Raw genomic sequence first — 12,310 nt, 5'->3', positions numbered from 1 at the left:
TGTTGAGTGGGCCATAACATACTTTTGTGAAAAATAGGGGTTTAACACTCACGATTTCCCGATTGTTGCGAGTCAGCCATACATAAAAATTCTCAACAACTTGTTGAGTGATCTAATCAGGCAGAGAAAGAGGTTGTAAGAATCTTGGGAAATTTAAGGGAGATGGGTTGTTAATTAAAAGACGAGATCTGGTCTGATTAGAGGGAGCAAAAAGCCAATATGGGATGCTCCTTTTCTGGTTTGAATGCTCTCTATGATGCTGTTAATGGTGGTATGGATGTTTGGATCAATGAGAACCGTTTTAGGATTGTGAGGCAGTTAGGAGAAGGTGGATTTGCCTATGTTTTCCTCGTGAAGGAAGTTAATACAGATGGTGGTGGCGTTGCGAAGAAATTCAAGGACCCATCTCATGTTTCAGGTATGTTTTTATTTATGGGTTGTCTTCATTGGCTTAGTGGGTTATTGGGTTTCTTGATTTTGATTTTAATATTCATGATGGGCCTGTGAATTTGTTTTTTTCTTATGAGTTAGGGATGTGGGTCTCTTTCTTTCTTCTTAGTATGGAAAGTTTTGTCTATGAATTTTGGTGGCTTTTCCCATCTCATGTTTTACGTTTATCCTATATGGGATCTCTTTATTTAGCTTAATTGGTTATTGGGTTTCTTGATTTTGATTTTATTCTTCAAGACGGGCTTATGAATTTTGTTGGGTTTTTTTTTTTTTTTTATTCTTGTTAGTCTGGCAAGTTTTGTCTATGAATTTTGGTGCCTTTTTTTTCCCCTTCATCTTGGGAATGTGATCATGGACTTTATTGGACTGCGATTGGTTTATTTTCTGTATTTGGAAGAAATTTGTTTTCTTCGGGTCTCTTTTTCGGCTTCTTGGGTTCTTAATTTGAAGACTTTGGTTGTCTAGTGAGTTTGATTGCTTTTCCACCTTTTATCCTTGTTTGAACAATGTTCTTGAATTGAACGTGTGGTCATCAAAGGGGGAAAAGTGGGGTTTTGGGAGACTAATGAAGAAAAGTGAAAGGAAGTGGGGTGGGAAAATGATGGTTTAGGGGTAATGTAGGAGAGGGCTTGTTTAGTGTTAAGAGTTTTTACCTTAATTTTAGTAGCAATTTGCACATTACTTATCATTGGCTTTTCTTGGTTTAATGCAAAGGGAGTTTGAGAGATCTGGATTTGGATGAGGTCAGACAAAAGAAGTGAACTATCTCTTGAAACAGTAACTTGTTTATCTTTTTCTCTTCAAATCCTTGGTATCAGACTAGGACATGTAGGCTTATTATTCTTTTTCATTGGATTCATTTGGAAGATCGAAGTTTCTTATAAAAATACGAGATTACTTTTCTTTTTGGTCAGCATCTGTGGTCTCATTGGAGCATGCTTTGGTGTTACAGAAATTTAGTTGAAGATCCTGGTTTAGAAAGAGAAAATGAGATTAGTCTTCTGATCAGAATCTATTCTTATCTCAAGTCCTGGAGAAATCTTGTTCAGACTTTGGATGTGGTCCAGAAGTAGGAAATAGAAAATTCAGTCCAGTGATCCAGTACATATCTGGTTTTATACTCTTCCTAGTCCTACATAGGAACAAATGAAAAAGTTATGAAATTGGAGAATTACCCTTTCTTGGATAGTATGATTCCTGCCATCGACTCATTTGTTCAAAATTTTGGATGTGAATATATGGAGTGACCATCATCTGATAGGATGCTCAAACATGATTTATGGAACTGCTATCTCTGGTATGAGATGGTTTTTGTTCTAGAACATTGGCCTCACTATCTTGGAATTTGTGGGATCTTCCATTTTTTGTGTTAAAAAAGCATTGCCTTACCAAATGTTTCTTGCAAAATGCAAAAAATTCTGCCATTTAAAAATGATTGGACTGTTTTCTATCACTCACATTTCTTACACAATTTATATATAAGAATGTGAGGAGTCCAACTGTTGGGAAGTGGAAACCATGTCAAGCATTGATGTCATGTCTTTCTGCTATTATTTGGTGGCATCTTTCTATCTCATCACGTCTTATCAATTGTACTGACTCTATTTGTCTTCTACATTGGCTGCAGATGATGGCATGTATGCTATGAAGAAAGTCCTAATTCAAACTAACGAGCAGCTAGAGTTAGTGAGGCAGGAGATCCAAGTTTCATCCCAGTTTAGTCATCCCAATCTGCTTCCACTTCTTGATCATGCTATTGTTGCAGTTAAGGTAATTGCTTTTGATTGTTTTATGTTGGGCTCATTCATTTGTAGATCAATGTATAGAGTTTGAGGATCCATTAGTCTGGACACACACATTCTATATTTAAATCTTGTGATAAAATATACTCATGTATGATATTTCACCATTATGGTATGAAACTACAACTAACTTGCGTTAGTCTCAAATGTAAGATGTATCATAATGCCTATTATAAAAATGATGCCCTACCTCTGGTTCTTTCAGGGAAGATTTGTTGTATGGAGTCATTATTTTCTAGTTGTTTAATGCAAAAGTTTCTTATTTTAATTGTCTAGGGGGGACAACAAGGATCATGGAATCATGAAGCATACCTGTTATTTCCAGTTCATTTGGATGGAACATTACTGGACAACGCCAATGCTATGAAAATGAAGAAAGAATTCTTTCCTACAATTACCATTCTTCAGATATTCCGGCAGGTGAATATGGATCTGAATATCCTTTTTGAAAAAAAATCTGAATATCCTTTGCCTGTGCAGTTTGTGTTTTGTGGTACAATTTCTGATACTTAGGAGATTGCTAGTGCCATGTGCCTGTGGTGTCATGCCCTTACATGCACTAGTTTGATTGGAACAGGCGATGGGGGTAATTTTTTTTAGAAGATTGCACTAGTTTAGTAATTTTCTTTTCTACAGTTTGGACCTCATGTAGCATATAAGGACGCCTACCATTAGTAAGAAAAGAATAATGTAAAACAGGACTAGGATGCTCTGAATTTTATATGGAGCAACTTTGGACATTGCCCTGAAAGGGAAACCTTCTAACCATTCACAAAGGGAACTCCGCCTGATTAATTGACGTATTAGCCATGCCTTAACTACCCTATGGACTTGTGATTTGATGGCTAAAGTAATGATTAACAAAACTCTTCACATTTAACTACTATAAGGGATATCACTCAGAAAGAAGACCCCTTTATAGGTGATATCCTTTCATACTCCAATGACCTATACAAATGGTCAGAATCTAGGTGCTTTTGCAATTCCTAGATACTTGTCTTTCAACCTTAGTCCTTTTTTTACCATTTGTGTTGCACTGTGATTAATTAAGGATGCAACAGCTTTGTGCAGGACTAAAGCATATGCACAGTTATGATCCCCCATTTACGCATAATGATGTCAAACCAGGTAATGTCCTTGTCACACAGAGAAAAGGACAACCCCCTTTGGCAATTTTAATGGATTTTGGAAGTGCTGGGCCTGCAAGGAAAGCAATTCGCTCTCGTTCGGAGGCACTGCAATTGCAGGTCTTTGCTTATTCTTTTCTTCCCTTGTTTTTTTTTTTTTTTCATTTCACCAATTTTCTTCTATCATAGATTTATTGTCATGGAATGTGGAGATACTGTTCATCATCAACTTGTTCAACATGTTTGTATTCTTTATTGGTACATCAAGTTTATTCTACTCCTTTTTATACACTCTGTTTCTCAGGAACAGTTAATCTATGGATTCAACATGTTCTTACTATATTGTGATTTGAATGAACGCTTTTATTATATGTAAAATCCCCGACCGGGTGCGATAGAAGAAGTTCTGATAACCTGAAAGCTAGAAGTTCATTTTACGTAATTTTTATAATTCTAATAATATTTATGGGGGAATGATATCTTTCCCTTTAACGTTACTTGTTAAGTTTTAAAGGGAAAGAAAAACGTTAAAGGGGGTGAATTTATCCTCAAGCAGTGAACCATTCACACAGAAACCATTAAAGGGGGGGATTTTATCCGTTTTAGGGGGAGGGAGGGATATCATTTCCCTATTTATATTATAAAAGGGCATGTGTTGATTTTTTTTTGAAATAGTTTTGATCTTATTGTTACCTGAGTTGCGGTCAATTTGTTTTAAATAGTTAATAATTTGCTTCACGTTGAGTGAAATTAGTAAAAAAAGAAAATAAATTAGTAAAAAGAGAGAGCTTTAACTAGCTAATTAACTCGCTGATTCTGTTTCAGCTTCTGCAATGTCAGTGAATCTGGTACTTGTTGCGGAGTATAACCACTGTGATTTGAGTCCCAATAATGGATAATTGTGGTTTGAAGGCTTGAACTCGTTGTCAGAATTTCTGTTGGGCTGGAATCTTCATGTGTTGGAGCTGTTGGGTTCCAAACAAAGTTATTCCTTTTTTTTGTTTCTGTGAGCTTTTGATCTTAACTGTGAATCTCCAAATCTGATGAGTGTTACTAAATACTGATAGTTTGTCTTATGAAGAAAAGGTCATTGCAGGAGGTTTCACATTGCCAGATTTTTGGAAAAGAGGGAGCTTTAGGATTGTGCTCCATATATCCTAAAAAGCAAGCGAAGGCACTATCCAATATAGATGTCACTATTTATGGTTTTAGAGAATGTGATTGAGGGGAAGTTCCTCTGCACAAGGATAAAATATTGACCATCCTCCATGCAAATTTAGTGAACAACAGGTCACGGTTCACAAAACACAACTTTGAACTTGGTCAAGGTCATCTTGGGGATTTGACAGAATCACAGTCAAAAGAAAGCTAAACTAAATAACTAATCAGAAAAAAAAAACTTATGAAATCAGGAAAACTGATAAATTTTTATTCAGAACTTTATTTAAATATACTTTTTCTTTTATTGGTAAGCATGAAGTTGAAACCCTGATCTCAGTGTTTCACACTTTGGGATTGAGCCTCTAGCTAAATGGTAAAGGCGCTGGCCTTCAACCTTGAGGTCGAAGGTTTGATCCTAGCTTACCTATGAAAAAAAAATGGTTCACACTTGAGGTCTTCACACAGAATTTTATAGATTGAATGCAGTATGGTGGGATAAGTAATAATTGTTCTATACTACATTTCAATTTCACATTTAGTAAGAGAAAGAAATTTAAATGTTGCATCTCATAGCATATCTATCTTGTTAGATTTCTGGGAGAACCTTGACTAGCAGTTTCAATTGAATGATATAATTTAGTATTAGTGTTACTTAGCAAGAATAGTAGAATACAATACATTGCCTACTGATGTGAATCCATGGAAACCAAGAGAAAGAGAGAGAAAGAACAAATAATCAAGATCAACATAAAAAAATAGATAAAGATCAAGATCATGAAAGAGGGGAGTTAGGTGTTGAAAGGGAAGCGGTTTATGAACCCAACCAAGGGGAGGTGAAAAGGATGTAAAAAGGGAGAGGGGCAGCAGGCAGTTCATTGGAGTGACAAAAACTTCTCTTTGCCCTACTCGGGATGTGATTTGTATTAGCCCTATCTCCAGGGACCACCCGTCCACTCTATGGTCTCCTCCCTCTAGGTTTCCTAAGCTAAACTTTGACGGTTCTAGCTTACAGTTAACACTGGCCCCACTGGGATTTGTGGGATTCTCTGAGGTCATGAAAGCTTGGTGAGATGGGCATTTTTAGGCTCAATGCTGTGAGAGATTCTGATATGGCAGAAGTACTTAGAAAAGGTATCCTGCTCGCCGGGCGTGCTGTCCTCAATGATTTTTTTGTCAAGGGTGACTCACAACGTCATTCGTTGGGTGACCGTGGGCGCTCATGTTGGGGGAGGGGGGATTCCTTTGGAGATTCACCGATACGATTTTTAATCATATTGAGGGTCAGACACCTTGCTTTCAGCACACCTATCATTTGACTAATGGGGATGCTGCTTCTTTAGCCCGTGATGTAGTTAGCAAAGCTGCTCTTATTGGTTTCAAACATTTTCAGTGTGGAGACTAGAGAGGCTCGTATTGGTCTGACCCTCACTTGTTGGAGACAGTGGAGAGAGGATTCCCTTGGAGACTCACCGATGCGATGCAAACAAATTGGATCTTATTAAGGGCCCTTTAACACCTTGTTTTCAACATACTTACTGGTCGGCTAATGGGGATGCTGCTTCTTTAGCTCGTGGTGGGGTGACCAGAGAACATTTTCGGGTGAAGGGAGACCCTTTGTGATTCTCTACACAGTATTTTCAGTTTGGTTCTTGAACAGCTTGGATTGATGTTCTCTCTGCTCTTTGTTCAATAAATTCTCGGAGAAATGATAAAAAAATAACAAAACTAATTGAAAAATTGGAGTGACTGGAATGGTTCATATTTAATTGGACCCTAGGTCTGTATATTTTGGTACAGGTAAGAACATAATCCAACGGAAGGCTCTGGCCATCACTTTTGTTGAATAATGTATTAGGGTAGTTTAGATATTACTTGTAGTAATTTGGGGTATTGTAGTCATTGTACATTGTTGCCCTAGTTTGGGCCTATATATACATCATTTACATGCGGAGCTCCCTAGTGGAGACACTCCATCCTTCACTCCTCTTCTTCTTCCTTTCTTTCTAACCCTAATCTCATTTCTAACTTGGTTTCAGAGCCAATGGGCTGATCCTTCAAGAAGGAGAGAAGAAGAGTTTATCTCCCTCCACGCCATCATCTCTTTCTCTCGTATCTCGTTTTTCTCTCTTTATCTCCCTATAGTTTCTCCTCAAATCTTCCCTAAGATCTCTCTCCTCTATCGCCTCCTTTGTATTTCTCTGTTTTTGTTTCAAACCCCTAAAATCTCTCTCGATATTTTTAGTGTCGGCGTTTCTCTCCCGGCAAATCCATTTTCCTCGGCCATATTTACTCTCTCTCTCTCGTTTGGGTTGCCGTACGGAGTGTTGTCTTTTTGTCCTTATCTTTATCTTTGTTTTTTCTTGATCTATATTTGTTGTGTTTCATGGCTTTTGTCTTCCTCTCCAAGGTGCCCACGATAATATGTCTCAAAGGGGTTCCGTGTCCCTTGAAAGTCTTCTTTTCATTTCAAGTTGAAGGCCTTTGGCCTCAACTTGAGGGGGAGTGTTGTCTTGTATTGTTTCTTGTGGTTCTCTTATTTTTTGTGTCGATGTCATATCTTTCTTTACATCTCCTTCTTTACATTGTCTTCTATGTATTGTTTTCTATGTCTTTTATGTAGTTATTTAAGGTGCACACCAAGTGTTTACTCAAATGTCTATGAGAGGTGTAGTGCCTTGTTTCTCTTCGTTTCTTTGTCTTCTTCAAGGTGCACACCAAGTGTTCAATGAAATGTCCGAGAGAGGTGTGGCGCCTTGTTTGTCTTCATTTTTTTTTCGTTTCAAAGGCGGAGTGTTCTCATGTTGTTCTCATGTAGTTCTTTGTGTCTTTTCTTGTTTGAGTGCTATAGTGTTGTCTTCTTGAGGGAGTGTTGCTATGTTATTATGTTGTCTTTTCTTGACGGAAAGTGTTATCGTCTTCTCTTTATATTATTCGTTCATTCCCTTGGTGATTATTATCGTCTTTCTTGTTTTCATCTCTCTTCGTGTTGTCTGGCTTTATGCCTTATCTTTTCGTTTGTCTTGTTATTGTCCTCCTTGTCTTGTCATCTCCGGGCTCATGTAGTTTCGCCTGAGGGGGAGGGTTGTTATGCTCCCTACTCAGTCTTGGTCTTATCGGCTTTATGCCTTATCCCCTATTTTTCGGGCGATGGCTTCCATATCCATCGTTGATCGGCTCTCTTACAGGCGACAATCTTTCCCCATCGACCTCTCTTTTCCTAGCGATGGTGCCCCCATCGTTGGTTGGCTCTTTTTCAGGCGACGATGTTCATGTCGTCGACCTTGTCTTCAGACGATGGTTTCCCCATCGTTGGTTGGTTATTTTCTCCCTCCTTTTCCGGGCGATGACTTCCATATCCATCGTTGGTCGGCTCTCTTACAGGCGACGGTCTTTTCCTGTCGACCTCTCTTTTCCGGACGATGGTGTCCTCATCATTGGTCGACTCTTTTCAGGAGATGATGTTCATGTTGTCAACCTAGTCTCCATACGATGGTGTCCCCATCGTTGGTTAGTTTATCTTTTCCCTCATTTTTTCTTGTCTTCAGGCGACGATGTTCATGCCATCGACCTTGTCACCAGACGATGGTTTCCCATCGTTGGTTGGTTATCTTCTCTATCTCTTCTTCTCTCTAGGCGATGGTATTCCCGTCGAGCTTGTCTCCGATGGTTTCCCCATCCATGGTTATTTTCTATTGGCATGGTACTACTTAGCTGGTGTTACTGCTCATGGTGCTTCGTCGTTGCTCACGTGTGCACCTTTGGTGTGCCTTTTTTGCTCGATGTATCGTTGTTATTCCCCCGTCGAGGTGCACGGTTCAATCCTTCGTGGTTCCAGACGTATTTCCCTGGTTCTCATTCAAGGGGAGACCTGGTTGTGATTACTCTCTCGCCGTAGTGCTACTTCAGGGGAGTTGTTCCTTTTTTGGTGGCCGCTGATCTCGACGACCGTACTCTCATGGTGGCCGTTATCTTTTGTTATGCTTTCCTTATGTATTTACCACACCAGCTTGAGGAGTGTTATACCAAGCTGCATATGTGTATGGGATTATGTACTTTTTGTTATTTTTAGTTGTTTGTTATTGTTTTCTTTGTACCATGCTGGAGTGCATATACACTCCAGCTTGAGGGGGGGTGTTGAATAATGTATTAGGGTAGTTTAGATATTACTTGTAGTAATTAGGGGTATTGTAGTCATTGTACATTGTTGCCCTAGTTTGGGCCTATATATACATCATTTACATGAGGAGCTCCCTAGTGGAGACTCTCCATCTTTCACTCATCTTTTTCTTCCTCTCTTTCTAACCCTAATCTCATTTCTAACTACTTTATTAATCAATCAGGACTTACAAATGGAATTGGCCCTTGTTGCTTGCATTGAAATGGCAAAAATGAAACAAAGTTAGTTGCAGGGAAATTCTACCGAATGTGTGCTGCTTCTTCAGAGTCTGCTTCTGCTATCCTCCCCGCTAAGCACTCCAGCTACCCTCACAATTTGGAGCTTGCGTTGTCTGCATGTAAATCCTACTAAGAAAAGTGATTGTAGACTACTAAATCCTCATGACACCCTTGTGAAAAATGGAGTAAGTGAAACAGCTCCACTTCATCATGTTATATTGATGTCAACTTTTTGAGGGAAAATTGGTCAAAGGGATTTGAATCGCTTTGAAGTGTAGTTCACCACAAGAATCGGGTCAAAGATTCAAATTTTCAAATCTCCATGAAAAGAGATCATGTGAGGGAAGATGCCTTTCGCGAAAATTTCTTTACCCAGAAGAAATTGTCCTCTAACTTCACTCTTAAACATGTTAAACACTGTGTTGTAATAAACTTCACCCAAAAGTGCAAAGTCAGGTAAAAGTGCAAAGACATTAAACTTGCCCAGATTTTGTGTGCTGATAAGCTTCACATGAGGATTATTTGAGTTCTGAATAAAGCTGCTATCTTTCTCCAAAGTTAGCTGAACAAAATTGTTACTTACATATGAAACAATAGTTCAATTTGATGATTATTTGAACTATGCAGGGACTGCATCATAGCAGATCTAGCATGGTGCTCACTAGAATCTTTGCATGTTGGCTCGATGTAGATTTCGAGCGTATCTTATGGGCATATTATCATGTTGGTCAATCCTATTGTTTCTTACATATGATCTCCTGTGCTTAATTTTACCATATCCCCTTTGATTGGTTTGGCATGTTTCTAGTATGAAATGGAGTCAGCAGTCAGTACTATTATTTTGCACTGCTCATATTACTAAGAAATGACTTACTCATTATCATCAGATATGCTTCTTATCGTTAGATGCTTTATTTTGCTTATTGACCTTTCATGATGGTTTTGATGTGCAGGAGTGGGCAGCTGAGCACTGTTCTGCGCCTTTCCGATCTCCTGAGTTGTGGGATTGTCCAAGCCATGCCGACATTGATGACAGGACAGATATCTGGTCTCTAGGATGTACCTTGTATGCAATAATGTGAGAACTTACCTCCTTTTTACCTATCTCAGTGCTACCATTTCCATGTTAATCCATACTTGTATTTGCTCCTATGTCACAGATGTCCTTATCGGGAATTTCTCGGCAAGGGAAAATCTCGGGATACATTAATTTTATTTTATTTTTTTGTATATCGGGAAAATGACAAAAATAAAATTATTTAAAAAACATGTAAAAATATTAAATTTAAGAAAAAATATAAAATAAAAATATCGAGATAATATTGCGATATTATCGGGATATTTTATGATAAAAACGAAAATATCGCTATATTTTTAAAATATCAGGATTAGTTCGGGATTTTGTCATTTTATCAAAATGTCGCGATAAAAACACAATATTTTTAAAATATCGGAGATATTTGTGACAGAGATCAGCTCATTACGCTTAAGCTATATAAAATGTATGTAGATTAGTAGTTACAATAGGACTGCATAAGTACTGTCTATTTAATATGAAAAAGAAAAAGTAGAAAGGAAAAGATTTTACCAGTAGTTGTGGACATTTGTCCAGTTTTTTGTGTTTGAATAATTTGACTCAGCTTTGTTTTTTTTCAAAAATTGAAAATCCTTACTATTCAAAAGAAAGAAAAAAAATCCTTGTTACTTTATTAAGATCCAGATACTGGCGATTTTGGGGTTACATGGAGGTAAGGGTGCAACTTGGATCGGGTCAGGTTGAGCTTTTGCTGAAAAATGAATTGGAATCAACACGAACCCGACCTGATTTTATGGTAAAAGCTCAATCCGAATTCCCAAAAACTCGACCTGAGTTGCACCCCTACATGGAGGTTGGATGGTTGTGCTCCATAACCTTAAATATTGAGAGGTGAACCACCAGTTTTGTAGCAAGGCAAGACAGTATCTAGACCGAGAACCCTTTCTGCCGTTGTATATTTTATCATTCCACATTTCATCTTGCTAAATTTTTTTTTTTGTAAACCTTACGATTAATGTGTTCTTGATCACTACGATGAGCTATAAAACATTTATTCATGAATCTGTTTCTTCTGAACCAGATAATTCTCAGAGTTCTTATTGATCTTAGAACTCACATTCTTGCTACTTACAGGTATGGTGTATCTCCGTTCGAGTACGCACTTGGTGAATCTGGAGGAAGCTTACAGTTGGCTATTATAAATTCCCAGATAAAATGGCCACCAGGGCCCAATCCTCCATACCCCGAAGCCCTTCATCAGTTTGTGACATGGATGCTCCAACCTCAGGCAACTGTCCGCCCACACATTGATGATATCATCATTCACGTCGACAAGCTCATGTCAAAGTTTTCAACTTGAGTTATATATCAGACTATATAATTGAATCCAGAAGCAAAATTGGAAAACTTGCTTGGCCAGATTGGATTCATGTCTGTCTCTGAATCTGCTTCATCATGTGGATATTTCATCTGGGTCAGTTTTACATTGCTTGTTTAGCCTATATTTATTTTTGTAGTTTATGAAATGAGTCATTAAGTTCAATGTGTTTGCACTGAAACTCTGACTCTTGGAGTTTGAGAGGCATGAATACCCTTTTCAGATGTAAAATCAGGGATCTACATTAATTATTATTAGTTTTGTTCGACGAAAAATGGGTGTAAAACAAATTTTAAACTCATTTTTCACTTAAAAATGGGCGTAAAAAATGGGCATACAATTTGTTTTATGCCCATTTTACATCTAAAGAAACAGAGATGCTGTAGTGTAGTGGTCTCAACCAACACACCATACACACGACATGCAAAGATCGATCTGAACCGTCCAATTGAGCAGTTGCTGTGGATGGGCTATTGGCCAAAGATTGTAGGATCCAATGATCCTATCTGTTCACTCAATGGAGTGCAAACGGGTGATTAGATGTCAAATGGGACGATCATTATTGAAACCCATTGATCAGACATTTAGGATAATCCGATGGGTGTATTTTTCATGAGATGGTATGGCCCACAATTTGGATGGTAAGATCCGCCTGCGCTTGACAGTGACCTATCAAGTGAATTGCCTTCAATGGAAATTTGATGGGCCTTACAATTCCCTGACCAAATCACAAAGATCAGATGTTCCTTGCAGTCTGATCAATGGAAATCTTTGGGCATGTTATCTCATAATTGTTGGTAATTTATTTATTAAATTCAGACGATTTAGGATTGGGATTTTATATCCACAGTCCCTTTTTTAATCATGCATGGCACTCCAATCTTCATTTGATCGGATTACGGATATCATTTCTCTTTAGGCCCTGTTTGTTTTGGATTTTGAGAACCGATTGTGAGTCCAA

At 38.1% G+C, this 12,310-nt stretch overlaps 1 protein-coding gene across 1 annotated transcript; it reads left to right on the top strand.

The window, feature by feature from the left end:
* Positions 1–47: 47 nt before the first annotated feature.
* LOC143878226 (uncharacterized) lies at positions 48–11,624 on the top strand. The gene is made up of 6 exons (XM_077380529.1): positions 48–418; positions 2,078–2,220; positions 2,529–2,672; positions 3,314–3,499; positions 9,889–10,013; positions 11,106–11,624. Exons 1-6 carry the CDS (start codon positions 220–222, stop codon positions 11,329–11,331), a joined length of 1,023 nt encoding a protein of 340 aa, XP_077236644.1. The 5' UTR covers positions 48–219; the 3' UTR covers positions 11,332–11,624.
* Positions 11,625–12,310: the final 686 nt, after the last annotated feature.

This window comes from Tasmannia lanceolata, unplaced genomic scaffold, assembly GCF_043159265.1.
Source record: "Tasmannia lanceolata isolate RefF3 unplaced genomic scaffold, GAP_Taslan_0.1 ptg000006l, whole genome shotgun sequence".
Classification (NCBI taxonomy): domain Eukaryota; kingdom Viridiplantae; phylum Streptophyta; class Magnoliopsida; order Canellales; family Winteraceae; genus Tasmannia; species Tasmannia lanceolata.
Note: the sequence above shows the minus strand (reverse complement) of the source record. Positions and strands in the feature narration are given on the sequence as shown.